Below are 15,454 nucleotides of genomic sequence, written 5' to 3'. Positions count from 1 at the left end.
CTCTGAAGGGTTTCCTGACTTCCTAATTTGGCTTGTTATATAATTAATATTTTGTATTCTACTTCCAAACTTACTTAGGGATAGTAAGAGTTTGCCTAAGAGTTGTTCTTACCATCAAAATATAAGTTTTGTGGCAGTGCCCAGAATTAATTAACAGTGTAGAAAATAGTGCTCTGAGAAAAGACACAAGAAAACAGGTACCTGAGTCTTATGAAAAATGATTTACCCTTGTCTTAAGATACATTTTTGAATACTGAATATTTAAATTATTTGAAAAAAAGTTAATTATTAAGAACAACTCTTAATACGTTTTTGACTTCTACACCACTGCTTCTCACACTGTTTTATACATGAATCACCTGGAGATCTTGTAAAATGAAATAAGTCTGGGTTGGTGCCTAAAAACTACATTTATATTAATTTTCCAAATAAAGGTGAAACTACTGGTACATGGATCACACCTTGAGGAGGAAGGTTCTTGATCTCATTTAGAATTTGATAAAATTGAAAACCTCACTTTTGATCAAACATGTACACACACACACACACACACACACTCATTCACACTCATTCACATCTTAACATTTCACAGTTTTACAGGAAACTCTCCAAAAGTCCATCTATAGAAACCAGTTAAGAACTTCTACCCAGGAGAAGAGTTCAAATGAATAGCTCCAAGTCATCCGTCATTAGATAAACACGTGGTGCATGTCACTACAGCAAAAGTCCTTGTGTCAGATGAACAAAGGAAAGGATCTAGGCGATCAGTCTGCTGGTATCCTTTCATGGAGAGGATGATCACTGAAAACTTATGACCGTCACTAATTTAGAATTATTTTGACTAAAATGGTCACCTAATAGCCAGATTCCACCCTTACCATATTATAACTTTAAGTATCCAAGTCCTCTTCTAAGAAATGTGTATCCGGTAGCCCTCATCCAACAACATCTAAGACATCAGTAACAGTTTCATGTTTGAACACTTGCCCATAGCATACCACTACATTCTTTCCTTTCATTGGCTCCTCTTCCCATCACTGGCTCTCACCTACTAAACTTTATAGAAAGAATCTGAATGAGAACCTAGAGTAAATTACAAGGAGGGCAAGTAGCCCCTGTTTCTTTCATACTTTGCACCTGTGTAGATATTTTCAGTCCCTGAAAGATTTGTTGTATAATAGCTGTGAACATACAAGTTATTTACTTTCATATTTTTGTATCCACTAGAAGAAGCTGAAGATGTGTCTTCCACAAAGAAGCAAAAAAGTAAGTTTATAATTAGATTAAAACTATTAAGTCATTCTATATTAGAGATGGTACATATAAATTGAAACTCTAAGCTCTCTTCAGATCAGCATTAGAAGAAAAAGATACTTAGCCAAGACATGAAGAATAACATCAAAGTAGGTCATTTATATTTCAAAGAGAAGTTCATCACTTTTTGTGTCAGGCGAGAGGCACGCCTTTAGAGGAATTACAAAGTAATGACTGAAGTGGCATTTATCGCAAGCCATTCTACACAGCTCTGGTTCTGAGCACTTCAACCGAATCTGTGCTGAAAAGTGTTACTGTCTGCTTTATAAAAAAACAGCTGAAGTGGTATGCTGAACTTTTTTATATCAAAAAGAAAAAAAATGTAGGTATAGGTTTCAGCAATTCAATTGCTTAGAAACTCACTTCTAAGATTGAAAGTTCCTTTTGATTTTTCTAGATATACGGCAGGCTCTTAATATTCAATTTTGAGGATCATTGATTTTAGAATGCAATCAATATTCATATGCAGTTAAAAATTCAATGTCCAGGGTTCTCGTTATTTCACTATTTCTAAATTAGACATTTTTCATCAGATGGTAAAGCATACCACCTGAATACCAATTTTGTATTCACATCCTTGTATGCCTCAAAGTCATTGCTGCACAGAATAAAGGAAGCGGTTTTTAAAACAGGTAGAACTATAGTTTGTGTCACATAATGATTTTAAAGTAAAGAACAAGCATTTATCTGAGGACATGCTGTCAATGATCTCTGGGTTCCACAATGCTTCTTCAATGTTTTTCTGCAGGAAATTACAAAAATGCCCTCTATAATAGCAAATGCCTCCTACTCTGTATTAGTACTTGACTCATTGAACAAATATTAAGTGCTTACTGTGTTTTAAGCCCTGTTTGGATATTAGAGGTACTCATTATAACCCTTCAAATTATCAGGTTGTGAGAATCATAGGGACATAAGCTGTCTTAACAATACTTTCAGATATTGTTGCAAAATCCAAAAAGTCAATTTAGGCATGTTTCTGACATATAGAGCAACACTTTTCCAATTTTTTACCCAGTAGTAACAATTTGTGGTTATATCACATAAACACTTGATGTCCTTTATTTTGTAAATAAATATTAAAACATAATTCAATAAGAGAGGTAGATTGTATCAATGCCAATATCCTACTCAAGATATTGTACTATAATTTTGCAAAGATATTAATTGGGGTAAACTGGATAAATGTACAAAGGATCTCTCTGCATTATTTCTTATAATTGTATGTAAAAACATCTGCAAAGACCTTAAAATAAAAAAGCTTAATTAAATATCAGTGAGTAAAACAATTCAATATTTTTAGTAAAAAGGTATCAAATATTTCAAAATTCATTTGGAAGACTTACTGTAGCAGAATAACATATCTTGTTGTCACCTTACTATGAAGTAGTTCTGTAGTCTGATATTCATATTTTAACTTTGCAGCTCTAAACTTTGCAGCTATAGTGATATTTTCATTAATAATCTATTCAATGTCAATTAAATAAATGTGTCAGAACAGAGTCTACATAGGACAAGGTTCAGCTGGAAGGTGATCTGTCTTCAATGGACTCTTTTAGTTTTAGAAGTGGTGCTACCATTCCTCTTTAATGCAGGTCCAGCTTTATCGCCAGCCGTCTCAGTAGCCTGTCTAACCCGCTAGTTGCGACAACCTTGGAGGTACCTGTGAGTTGTATTACTGCATCTTCTTGATGCTAGAACAAAATAGAAAATAATTCTGGATGAGATGAAGTGGAAAGAAAAAACAAAACAAAAAAACACTAAATTCAAGATTTCCCCAAAACTATTTTCATCATTGAAAATCCAGTCATTGAAATCAACTGATACCCAGGGTGATGAAATCAGCAGGATAATCTTTTATTGCTTCCCTTAGGTTCTCTCTAGCCAGGCTTTCCTTTATTCTACTTCATTAACCCTTAGGCTCATATGGATTGGTCCAGCTTCCCCATATTCCCCAGACTAAGTAGTAGGTTCATTGTCACTCTCTTTCCTGGCCCTCGGCAAAACGTCTGTGGTTGGTTGACAGACTGCAAATGAACAGGATGGAAAACACTAAAGAGTCAGCAGGTGCCCCTGACAGTGAAGAGAGGCTAAACTCACCATCTCTGAACAGAGCTGCTACATGGGAGCGCCAGCTTCCTGGGCCTAGAACTCATGCTTGTATCCACTGGATACACTGCCTCCCTTGGCATTAACTCCCTTCCTGTATTGCTTTCTGCTCTGACAACAGAGCTGCTAGCTGGAAGCATGGCCTGAATGAGTGACAATTCCACCTCAGGGGAGTCCTTGCCTCCAACATAAGGACAAGTGGAATGCTTCCAATCTTTAGGGACCACAAGGCTCTCTGTGGTATTATTAAAGTGCTAAAAAGAAAAAGAAGTTGGTTAGTTTACATATTGATAAACTCATGTGTGAACCTTGTTATGATATAACAGTTTTTCTGAAGTCTGTACACGTCGGTAGATTCTTATAAAGTGTGCACTTTGACTTTTTATACCAGATCATTTTCATTATCCTTTATTAAGGCTGTATTATGTGCCAGTTAGTATTTCAAGTGCTTCGTGTTTATTTACTTATTTAATTTCTGCACCATTTCTTCAAGGTTTTTGTTGATGTCTTGATTTTGCACTTGAGGAATCCAAAACACAACAAGGTTTAGTAACTTGCCAGTCATCGCCAAGGCTCTCTGGCTGCACAAACCATGTCCACATGCATTTGACTATACTGCCATGCTATGCTTCACCTCCGTTCTGGCTGGTATTCTGCTCGTTTTAACAAATTATCATGCTCTATTCCATAGGCCCCATCAGTTTCTTTCAATGTGTCTACCTGAATGGATACAATGGCTATGGATTTCAGTTTCCTTTCACTCCTGCACACCGCCCTGGAGAGAGCTCTGGCCCACCAGGTTCTCCAGGACAGAAGGAACAAGGACAGTAGACACACATGCATGTCATTATAAGTGCTTTAAGACTTCAAAAATAGGATCTGCCATTTATCCACAGTGGCACAGGCAATTGAAATCATGGAATTCAGAGAATTTCTGTGAAAATATTTTACTGTTCTGCCTGATGTAGAGAAAAAAGGTGGGCAAATAGATTGACTGCTAAGCAGACATGATGTAAGGTCTGGTGCTCAAGAATCTGTTATTTGTGTTTGTTGCTGAGCATAGTTGCTTATATATTTCGATTTCCACTCACTGTAGGGTTGTTCATAAATTAATTTAAAGTTTACTTAGTAATAGTCTTTTAAATGCAATAGACACAATTATAAAATGAATTCCTGATCAGTCAGACAGGCACTTATTATTAAATGAAAACACAGATTATGCTTTACGTTCAAAGGGTACAGGAACTTATATAAAAGCTACTCTTCTGCATCATGTGGGTATATAAACTCAATTTATGCAGCAAGTTGATGTATAATAGTTTGATTTTATTTATGTCTATTTCTATGCTCTATGGATGAGTTACAGTTGCACCAAAGAGTGCTATAAGTTTCTTGTGAGCTCTTTTAGAGCTCAAAATATCTCTGAATTTTAGACATGACAAGAAGGAATAGAAATGCTTGATGAATCTTATCTCTAAGATTTGTCTTGAATTACAATTAGGACATTCACTCTAGTGAAAATACACCATCCAATTAGGGAGGTCTGGTGAATCATTTGTTTAAAATATAAGCAAATGAGATGTAGAAATTTCAGATGTCTCTAGACTGCGCCCTGATGAAAATGTCACCTGGGTAAAATTTTAGATCAATCACTAAATTTGGGTGACACAGGCAAAAGTATTTTCAATTCACTTTAGTAGGATCCTTCTGTGGATATAATTAGGTATTCTTTTTCAACAAGGAAATACATGAAATATCATCAAAGTTGAAGGAATACATTTGAAACGTAAGTGCACCATGAGATGTCTTACTTGTTTTTTAGGCAATTGGTTATCAATGCCAATGAAATGAATGACAATCTTTAATAGGCACTTAGTTATCAGTGCCAGTAAAAGGAATGACAGAATGACAATCTTTAACTTACTTGACGATGCATCATTGGGAATGACTATTATGGTTTTGCCATTTTTTGGTCTCCTGGTGATATAAACTTGTGTTCTTTATCACATTTTTCTATCAATTCTAACAGCCATGCAACTGTGACATTTTCATGTTAACAGTTGCAACTCAACTTATGACAAATTAACTCAGGAAATAAAAAGTTATCTTTTCTAGCATTATAATTACCTTTTGGTGAGGTAACCAGAGCCGATACTAGCCAAGTGATTTATTTTCAAGTATTGAAACTAAGTTCTTAAGCCCAAGATTTAGAACACTGTTTTATTAAAATATCACTAAGCTAGGGTATAAGTAACACATTCATTATTAATAATGGATTTTCAGTGACTTTTGTGAAAGAAGTTGGTCTTGGCCACATGATGGTAGACCTAACTCACATCGCAAAAGCCAAGATTATAATGAACCAAGATCAATGATACTCCTCATGGGGGTTGGGGGCTTGGAAGTGTGTATTTTCAGTACTGAACAGATGGTACCATCTTGCAAAGCCCCTTCCTGTAGCAATGGAAACTGGTGGGTAGGAGAGTGTATAGATTTTATTGCTTAACTGTTCTTCTAGCTTGTCTAATTTAATAAATACAGGCATAGAGAGAAAACCTGATAGATTTTTTTAGATTTCATAGAACAGAATGGTTTATCTATTATTTCTTTCATTCGCTAGCTATAATTGAGCACTTAACTCTTTCTAGAGCACTGCGTTAGGCATGGGACAATATAAGAAAAATATCAGAGACAAATGCTGTTCCCAGTGTTATTCTGACACAATGTGTGGCCTTAGAAAATGTACTAAACATACTATGCTTGTTTCCCATGTAAAATAAGGATTTCAAGACAAAAAAACCTAATACACAGATATACTGTGAACACTGATAAAATCTCTTACTATGGATATGACATCAAAATTAATTTCTGAAGCAATACTTTTGGATGTCTTCCCTCTGAGTACTTTTCTACATTATATTGTTGTTTCTTTTACTCTCATGAAAACTATTTGATAAAAAGTAAAATATGACAACATATTGTAATTAGAATTTAGACAGATTATGATTACTTGTTAATAATAATAATTAATTGTTAATAATAATTGTTAAGGTTTATCTGCTTAAAGTTACAGTGATGGTAGCACTTGAAAAATATTAACTAAACTCTCATCTATTTGTATGTTTCCACCAAATAAAGTATTGCTGGTCCTTTCAAGTTTGTGCTTTCCATTGCAAACGGAAACAGTTGGTTAAAACTCTTTGTCTTATAGCTCACTTATAATTCATGTCATATTTGTCATAAATATGTAAGCATTTAATAATTGTGTTAGTTCTCCATTTTGTTCAATTGGTATGAATCACCCACCCCAACACTCTACTCTCTCCCATAATTCACCTCTTCTTAATAGAAGCAGGTCTGTAGAAAATAAATAACTACTTAAGGTTTTTGATTTATGTTTAGTTTTTATAAAATCTGACAAGTTATCATTCAAACAGGGCAAGACTTTTCCAGAATAATGGCCTTGAAAAGCACCTGTATATTGATACCTTCTGTTATATCCCTGTCAAAACTCCTCACAGAAATATTTTGGAAACTGAAACTGTGTATTTAGGGACTCAGATTATTTCCTTGAGTTATTTTATTGGGGGAAAAAAGATAATGAATATTTTTACTAATAGAAAACTCATGGACCATCTAACCCAACTGGCACATATAGAAAAATGAACATAATCCCTAGAGAAATGCATACATTTTCTGAAAGTTACTGAACGAGTCAAAGCCAGGCCTAGAATCTTGGTCTGCTAGCTCCCAAATACCCTTAACTATATTGTTAGGTGTTATTATAAGCCTTGGCTAATTTATCCAGTGTATCAAAATCCATTTGTTTCAATCATAATCAATGTCAGATATGTAGCCCTATGTAGAAAGATTTGATTTTGTTTCTGCATGAGAGCTGAAAAGGACCTTAAAAGTATGCCGTATTCACTTGCTTTCGAGATCAAGAAAATTAGAGAGGTTAGGTGACATGCTGAGGGTCACATTGCTAGTTAGTAACAAAAGTAGACTGAGAACTCAAATCTTCTGTTTTTACTCCACGGTATATTCCCAACCCTGAACAACTCTATATGATGTCTCCACCTTCATAAGCTTCTCTCTAATTTGCAAACTCATAAGGGCATGGCAACTCAGCACAACTTTCCAGGAACTGGCCTTCTGATGACACTCTTCGTTTTACTTTACTCCTTTCAGGCCTATACTACTGCTGCCCTGTATTTCTTTCCCCTCGTTAACCCTAAATATAAAACATGCAGATGCTTTCTTTTGTTATAAAAATAAATAACTTTATTTTCCCATATAATTTAACTGTAAAAATGGCATAAGTTACTGAAAGACTTCAGACATTTGCCCCAAATAAAACAAACAAACAAACAAACAAACAAAAAACGAAAACCAACTTTCTTTAAATTAATCACAAACCATCCAAAGACATAGTTTCATAAATTAAGTAAGAAAAACAAATGCTTATAAAAGCACATTTCGGTTCTAAAGGAAAGCTCAGAATAAACGATGAGGTGAATTAATGCATATTACTATTTAAGTCTCAGTGTAATTCCAGTAAGAAGCACATGTTTGCAAAGTGGTAATAGCAAAGAAATAAGTTTTTACACAGCCACATCCAGGTACCGGCCATGTGCCCTTTGCAAGATCGTCACTTCCTGTGTCTATGCTCCACGTTGGACTTTTAGCAAGAACTAACTGCTTGCATCAAGTCATCAGTGCTGTTTTACTTTTTCCCCTACCACATCCAAAGCTCTCTTCAGTGACTTAATAGGAAGTCAGGAATATACCCCATGCCTCTGAGTGGAGTTGCCAGGCCAGCTGTGTTTTCAGAACAAGTGTGCTGTGGTTAATAGCCCAGTGGACTAGGAGCCCTCAAACCCAAGATCAGACTCTAATTCTAGGAATCACTCTGGTTATTTAGCTTCTCTGTCCCTCAGTTCTTCATCTCTAAGTGAAAATAAAAGTTCTTACAGCAAAAAGACGTTCATCTTTGAGGAGGATGGTTATGAGAAAGTACCTTGTAAGGTGATGCTATTGCTGTGAGCTTTCAAATTCCCTTCTGGTTTTGTTATTAAATGTCTCGCTATGCCTTGCACTGAAGACCTAGTGTTGCTAAGTGGCATGAGCCAAAGCAGCAAATGAAAATCAGGTCTGCATGAGTCAAACACTGAAATGGGAATATTGCCACTGGCAAAAACAATTTTGCTTTAAAATAAAAAAATCCACAGCTTTGTGTCATTTTAATGGAGTTTCTATGAATCAATGACACAGAATATCCTTCAAACCACTGAATCAGAACACTCAAAGCTTGTAAGATGCCTGTGGAAAAGTGGCACTCTGAATGGAAAGCTAGGATGGAATGCCAAGTGACTCATGTACCCCAACACACTACCATAGAACAGAGCATTCATTAGAAGGTCTGAAAGTATTTCAGCAATGTTAGTGAAGATATTGTCAAAATAAATACCAACTAAAGCATAAGAAATATGTCTTTCTCTTTCTCTCTCTCTCTCTCTCTCTCTCTCTCTCTCTCTCTCTCTCTCTCACACACACACACACACACACACACACACACACACACAACACACACATTCAGAATGGAATGAAAATCATATTACATTTCTATACATTTGATACCATCATGAACAGAGTTTGGATAATCTAAACAAAAGATGCATTCCTTCCAAAAGAAACAATATTTTATAGAAAAAAAACATAACTAATCTCCAGCATTTTGAGGAAACAATACAGCAAATAAATGATTTTTATCTTTGGAACATTTAGGTACGAAAAATATTTTAAAAATTGAGTCCAATTATAAAATAAGTAAGTCATGGCGATATAATGTACAGCATGATGCCTATAGTTAATTATACTGCATTGCATATTTGAAAGTTGCTGAAAGAGTAGATGTTAAAGTTCTCACCACAAGAAAATAATTTTTGTAACTATGTTTGGTGACAGATGCTAATAAAACTTATTGTGGTGATCATTTTGCAACATTTACAATATTGAAGTATTATGTTGTACACATGAAGTTAATGTGATGTTAACGTTTTATGTCAATTATACTTTTAAAAATAGAAATAAAATCAGTAATGTTATAGAAAATCTGTCTTATTTCATTTGACATAATTTTTTATCATACTTGCAAAACTATGCACAAGGAGACTGGAGAACTCACAGGAGAATCACAGATTTAGATTTTTTGAGGGAAACATAGTGACATCTGAGAAAAGCTGTGTGGACTACTAGTTTGAAGTCATACACGATTTCAACATAAAATTGAGTTACATTCCTTTTGATGACACAAAATCTTTGTGAAGCTGGATTTTTAGCTGTGTTAAAAAAAAGTAAGTACTGCATGAAAATCAATGTGCAAGAGGAAATGAGGGTGGTGTTGTCCAGTCTGATTCTATCATGAAAAGTTATGTGGTGCCCAGCAGGTCCACAAATCCAATTAGTAAATAATTGTGTTTTTAAAGAGTGAAATAAAAATATGTATGCATATATATGTGTGTATACACACACACACACATATATGTATATATATATTCTTTAAATTAATGTATATTATTTTTCAGACACTAAACTTTTAATATATTAATATTTATGAATTGTTTCAACCTAAATACATAATCAAACTTTCGTGTATTTCTTTTGACCTAAGGGCCATGAAAAAAGTCACAGACACTACAGGCTCTGTGACATAAGAAAGTTTGGGAATGATCGCTTTTTACAGTTCTTTCATAATATTTTGTCAGCAGTCCATTTCTTTTTATTGTAATATTCCACTGTTTAACTATACTGCAATTTGTTTATCCATTCACCTTTGAGGTACATTTGGGTTGTTTAATGTTTGAGGCTATTTTGAATAAAGATGTTAAGAACATTCATAAGTAAGTCTTTGTGTGGACATGTTTTCATTTCTCTCGAGTAAACACCTAGTGGAATTTCTGGGTTATATGTAAAGTGACATTTATCTTTATAAAAATTATGAACAGTCAACAAGTTTCTGTTTCTTATTATTTTCCTCTGTCTGAAGAACTTTCAGCGTTGGTCTGCTGGCAACAAATTCTCTCAGGTTTCATTTGTTTTAAAAATTATTTGTTCTACTGTAATATGTGTTTAGTCACTAAATATAGAATTCTAGTTTGGCTTTTTTTCTTTAAATATGTCATTCCATTTTTTTTTGGCTTGTGTTATTTCTGATGAGAAATCTCCAGACTCACATCTTTGTTTTGTATATGCAATGTGTATTTTCTGGCTGGCTGTAAGATTCTTGCTATCATTGGTTTTAGAAATTTGATTTACACATACCTTGATATGGTGATCTTGTGTGTTTTTTTCAAATATTTTATTTAAAAATATAGCTACGTACAATATTACATTAGTTTCAGGGGTAAACCATAGTTATTCAACATTTATATACCTAAAGAAGTGATTATCATGATAATCCCAGCAACCACCTGACACCATAGTATGCTATCACAATATTATTGACAATATTCCCCATGTTGTACATGAGTTAGTTGTTTTATGCCCAAAAACTTGGACCTCTTTTTCCCCTTCCCCTTTCCCCACCTTTTTAAATCTATCAATTAGAGTTGACATTTACTATTATTGTATATTAATTCAGGTGTACAGCATAGTGGTTTGGTATTTATCTAATTTAAGAGAGTGATCTCCCGACTAGTCTAGTACCCACCTGGCACTATACATAGTTATTACCATAGCATTGACTATATTCCCTATGCTTTACTTTACATCCCCATGACTATTTTGCAACTACTAATTTGTACTTCTTAATCCCTGCACTTTATACACCCTGTCCCTCAATCCCCTCCCATCTATCACCCCAACAAATCTGGTATCCATCTGACCCCAGACATAGTTAATACAATATTAGTGACTATATTCCTTATGCCACGCCCTAGATCCCCATAACTACTTTGTAACAACCTATTTGTACATCTTAATCCCTTCCCCTTCTTTCACCCACACCCCAACCACCCTCCCATCTGGGAACCATCAAAATGTTTTCTGTATGAGTCTGTTTCTGTTTTCTTTGTTAATCTTGTTTATAGATTCCATATACGAACAAAATCACATTGCATCCATCTTTCTCTGCCTGACACTCCACTCAGCAAATGCCCTCCAGGTCCATCCATGCTACCTCAGATGGCAAGAACTCATTCCATTCCATGGCCGAGCAATATTCCATTGTATATATGTACCACCTCCTTTTTGCTCCTTCTTCCATCAACAGACACCCAGGCTGCCTCCACATTTTGGCCATTGTAAACAATGCTGCAATTAAAATATGGATGTACACATTCCCTCGAAGTAGCATTTGGGGTTTCTTCTGATAAATACCATGAAGTGGATTACTGGGTCCTTCATTATCTCATCTTATAGACTTTGTTTAAAGTTTATTTTGTCTGGTATCGTATGGCTACCCCAGCTTTTTTTGTTTTTTTCATTTCAATTTTCATGAAATATCTTTTTTCCATCCCTTTTCTTTCTGTCTGCATGTGTCTTTCAATATGAAGTTAGTCTGTTGTAGGTAGCATATGTAAGGGTTTTATTTTCTTATCCACTCAGCCCCCACTATGTCTTTTGATTGGAGCATTTAATCCATTTACCTTGAAAGTAATTGTTGATAGTTTTGTAGCTATTGCCATTTTATTATTCATTATTTTAATTTTTGCTTTCCCTCTTAAAGTCCCTCTAACATTCCTTGTAATATTGCTTTGGTGTTGATGAACTTCTTTAGCTTTTTCTTGTTTGGGAAGCTCTTTATCTGTCCTTCAATTTTAAATGATAGCCTTGCTGGGTAGAGTAGTATTGGTTGTAGGTCCTTGCTTTTCATCACATTGAATATTTTCTGCCAATCCCTTATGGCCTACAGAATTTCTGTTGAGAAATCAGCTTAGAATTTTATGTGAGCTCCCTTGTAAGGAATTATTTGCCTTTCTTTGCTGCTTTTATAATTTTCTTTGTCTTTAACATTTGTCATTCCAATTATAATGTGTCTTGTTGTGGGCCTATTTGCATTTATCTTGTTTGGGACTCTCTGTACTTCCTAGACTATGTCTATATTCTTTACCAGGTTAGGAAGGTTTTCAGTCATTATTTCTTCAAATAGGTTCTCAATCTCTTGATTTCTCTCTTCTCCTTCTGGTACCCCTATGACGTGAATATTGTTATGCTTGACGTTGTCCCAGAGGTCTTTTAAACTCTCCTCATTTTTTTGGATTTTTTCTTTTCTCTTTCAATTGGGTGTTTGCTGCTACTTTGTCTTCCAAATCACTGATTGGATCCTCTGTTTCATCTAGTCTGCTGGTGATTCCTTCTAATGCATTCTTTATTTAAGTTATTGTAGTCTTCACTTCTGACTTTTTTAAATGGTTTCTATGTCCTTTTTTTATGCTTGCAATCTCTTTGTTGAAGTTTTCACTAAGTTCCTTGAGCATCCTTATAACCACTGTTTTGAACTCTGTCTCTGATAGGACGCTGGCCCCTATTTCGTTTTGTTCTTTTTCTGGATTTTTCTCCTGAAATACATAGAATATATTTCTTTGTTTCCTTATTTTTGGCTGCTGCTCTATGTTTGTTTTTATGTATTAGGTAGATCTGCTATGTCTCTCAGTCATCTGCTATGCCTGGTCAGGTGCCCTTATGTAGTAGGTGTCCTTTGGGGCCCAGTGGTACAGTGTCCCTGGTCACCTGAGCTGGGTGCTCCAAGAGTGTCCCTTGTGTGGGTTGTGGGTCCTCTCCTGTTATAGTTGAGCCTTGATTGCTGTTGTTATCTCAGTGAGTGGGGTTGACCCTCAGGCTGACTGGCTGTGGAGTTTGGCCACATCCACAGCTTATGGGCTGCATGTGGGAGGCTTACCTCACTGTGTGAGATTTGCCCCAGTGGGTTCTGGTGCCTGTTGAGACCACCCTTTGTGTGTACCATTTATGAGACTAATTGGGCAGTGCTGTGCTGTGATCTGAAGCCAACCTCCAGGTATGTTGGTTATGGGGCCTCTTGGGAGGGGCTCCAGTACAGGCCCAGGTTGCCCACTGCTTGTGACTGTCCAGGGGCTACCTGGTAAAAGTCACAAAGTGATCTGCAGTTGTTCACTGTCTAAACCTCAAGGTGCATGGGGAAGGCCAGGCTGTAAACCAAGGATGGCTGCTACCAATACCAGGCCTCGGTTAACTCTGCACAAAGCCAGGACACCTGGATGCCAGCTGCCACCTGCTGGCTGCCCTAAGGTTCAACCACTGATAAAACCTCATATGATATTCAAGTTGGGTGAGGCAGGGTCTCATAGAGTGACTAGAGTGGGAAAAGTTGTGGTCACCAGGTTAATGTAGACTCTGGTTTGGTGCCAGTGCTGAGCCTGGAGCTACTCAGCAAAAGTCTCAGAGCACACCAAGGCCAGTTTCCTCCCACCTGGGGCTAATGGACTTCGATGGTTTTCTAAGAAAGAGTGCAATGCTGGAGGAGCTGGCTGCTCATAGAGAAAGTACCTCTGGCAGTTCCCAGCTGAGTCAGCTGTATGTAGTAGTGAAGCTCAACAGGCCAATCAGATTCAGATTTGGCCTATAGGGGCAGGCTCAACACAGAAAAATGGTGCTCACCTGCCGGCTGCAAAGAGTAGCCATGAGACCCCTCCCTGAGAAAATGTCGACTGTCGTCCTGTCCTGCCTCTGAAGCCGCACTCCTCAGTTTGCCTCCATATGTCCCTGAAGCCCTCTGAGTCGCCGTCCCTCTGCTAGAGCCCAAGGTGAGTACCTATGAATAAGTCTGTGTGTGGCCTGTTTAAAAGGATATCTGGGCAGCCTTCTGCCCCACCCAAATGGTTGGAATCCCCAGGTGTTGTGGGGCTCCTTTCCCTGGCACCAGTACTCCAGGGGGCTGGGGTCCCTCACTCCTCTGGGGGGAACCTCCACAGACAAAATATTCCTCTTGGTTCTCAATTGCCACAAGGAGGTTTGGGGCCCATTCCACATATCTGCCCCTCCCACCAGTCTCGATGTGGCTTCTTCTTTATATTTTTAATTATAAGATTTCTGTTCAGCTAGACTTCAGATGGTTCTCAAGGGTTATTGTTCCATAATTTAGTTGTAATTTTAATGTGGTTATGGAAGGACACAGACACAGTGTTTATATACTCTGCCATTTTGGATCTCTCCTCTTGATCTTTGTTTTTATCATGCTTCAGTTTTATTGAAGACATTTATCTGTGAGTTAATGGTTTTGATCAATTTTGAAAATTTTAGTCGTTGCTTCTTCAGATATTTTACTGCCCTTCGTCCTTCTGGGACCCCAATTATAGGTATGTTAGACCACTTTTTTTTTTTTTTTTTTTGGTCCCACACATAACTTTTAGGTCTTTTTTCTCACTGTGCCTCTTTTTGAAAATTTTCTATTGTTGTGCTTACAAGTTCACTGATCCTTCTTCTACAATATGCATTCTGCTGCTAAGCACACCCAGTGAATTTTTCATTTCAGATATTTTATAATTACTCTCTAACTTTACCCTTTTTGTTATTTTTTATCTTTCACATTTTCTTCCCCATTATGCTCATGACTTTTTAAAAATACTTTAGCATATTGATAATAGCTATTTTAAAGTCCTCTTCTGTTAGCTCATCTCTGTCATTTCTGGATCTGTTTCTATTGATTGATCTTCTGACATTGGCCACATTTTTCTGTTTTAGTATATATCTAGTAATATTTGATTAATGCTGAATAAATTTTACATTGTTGAGTGTCTTCCTATAAAGTGTTCAAGTTTTTTCTGGAAATCAATCAAGTTATTTATGAATCAGTTTTTTTTGTTTTGTTTTGTTTTTTTCCTTTAAGGCTTATCCTTAACCTTCATTACCCATACTTTAAATTTTTATCCTTTGTAATCTCCACTAAACGTCCTGATGTTCAATGAGGAGTCTCTTCTCTGGATGGTCAGAATCCACTGACAATGCTCAGGGAATTGCTCAGGTTACAATGCTCCAGTTGTTATTTTTCTTA

The 15,454-nt window shown here is 36.2% G+C and overlaps 1 protein-coding gene across 18 annotated transcripts in view; it reads left to right on the top strand.

Annotated features, from left to right (window-relative positions):
• TRDN (triadin) overlaps positions 1 to 6,814 on the top strand; it is a 339,477-nt gene extending 332,663 nt beyond the window's left edge. For 16 of the 18 annotated variants that reach the window (XM_074333525.1, XM_074333529.1, XM_074333528.1 and 13 more), the window contains 2 exons: positions 1,228 to 1,266; positions 4,115 to 6,814. In XM_074333525.1, the coding sequence (XP_074189626.1) occupies positions 1,228 to 1,266; positions 4,115 to 4,254 (179 nt within the window). In that variant the 3' untranslated portion in view covers positions 4,255 to 6,814. The remainder of the gene's footprint in view (positions 1 to 1,227; positions 1,267 to 4,114) is intronic. The other 2 variants (XM_074333514.1, XM_074333511.1) reach the window with 1 other exon arrangement.
• Positions 6,815 to 15,454: the final 8,640 nt, after the last annotated feature.

This window comes from Rhinolophus sinicus, linkage group LG05 (genome assembly GCF_036562045.2).
Source record: "Rhinolophus sinicus isolate RSC01 linkage group LG05, ASM3656204v1, whole genome shotgun sequence".
In the NCBI taxonomy this organism is placed as follows: domain Eukaryota; kingdom Metazoa; phylum Chordata; class Mammalia; order Chiroptera; family Rhinolophidae; genus Rhinolophus; species Rhinolophus sinicus.
Note: the sequence above shows the minus strand (reverse complement) of the source record. Positions and strands in the feature narration are given on the sequence as shown.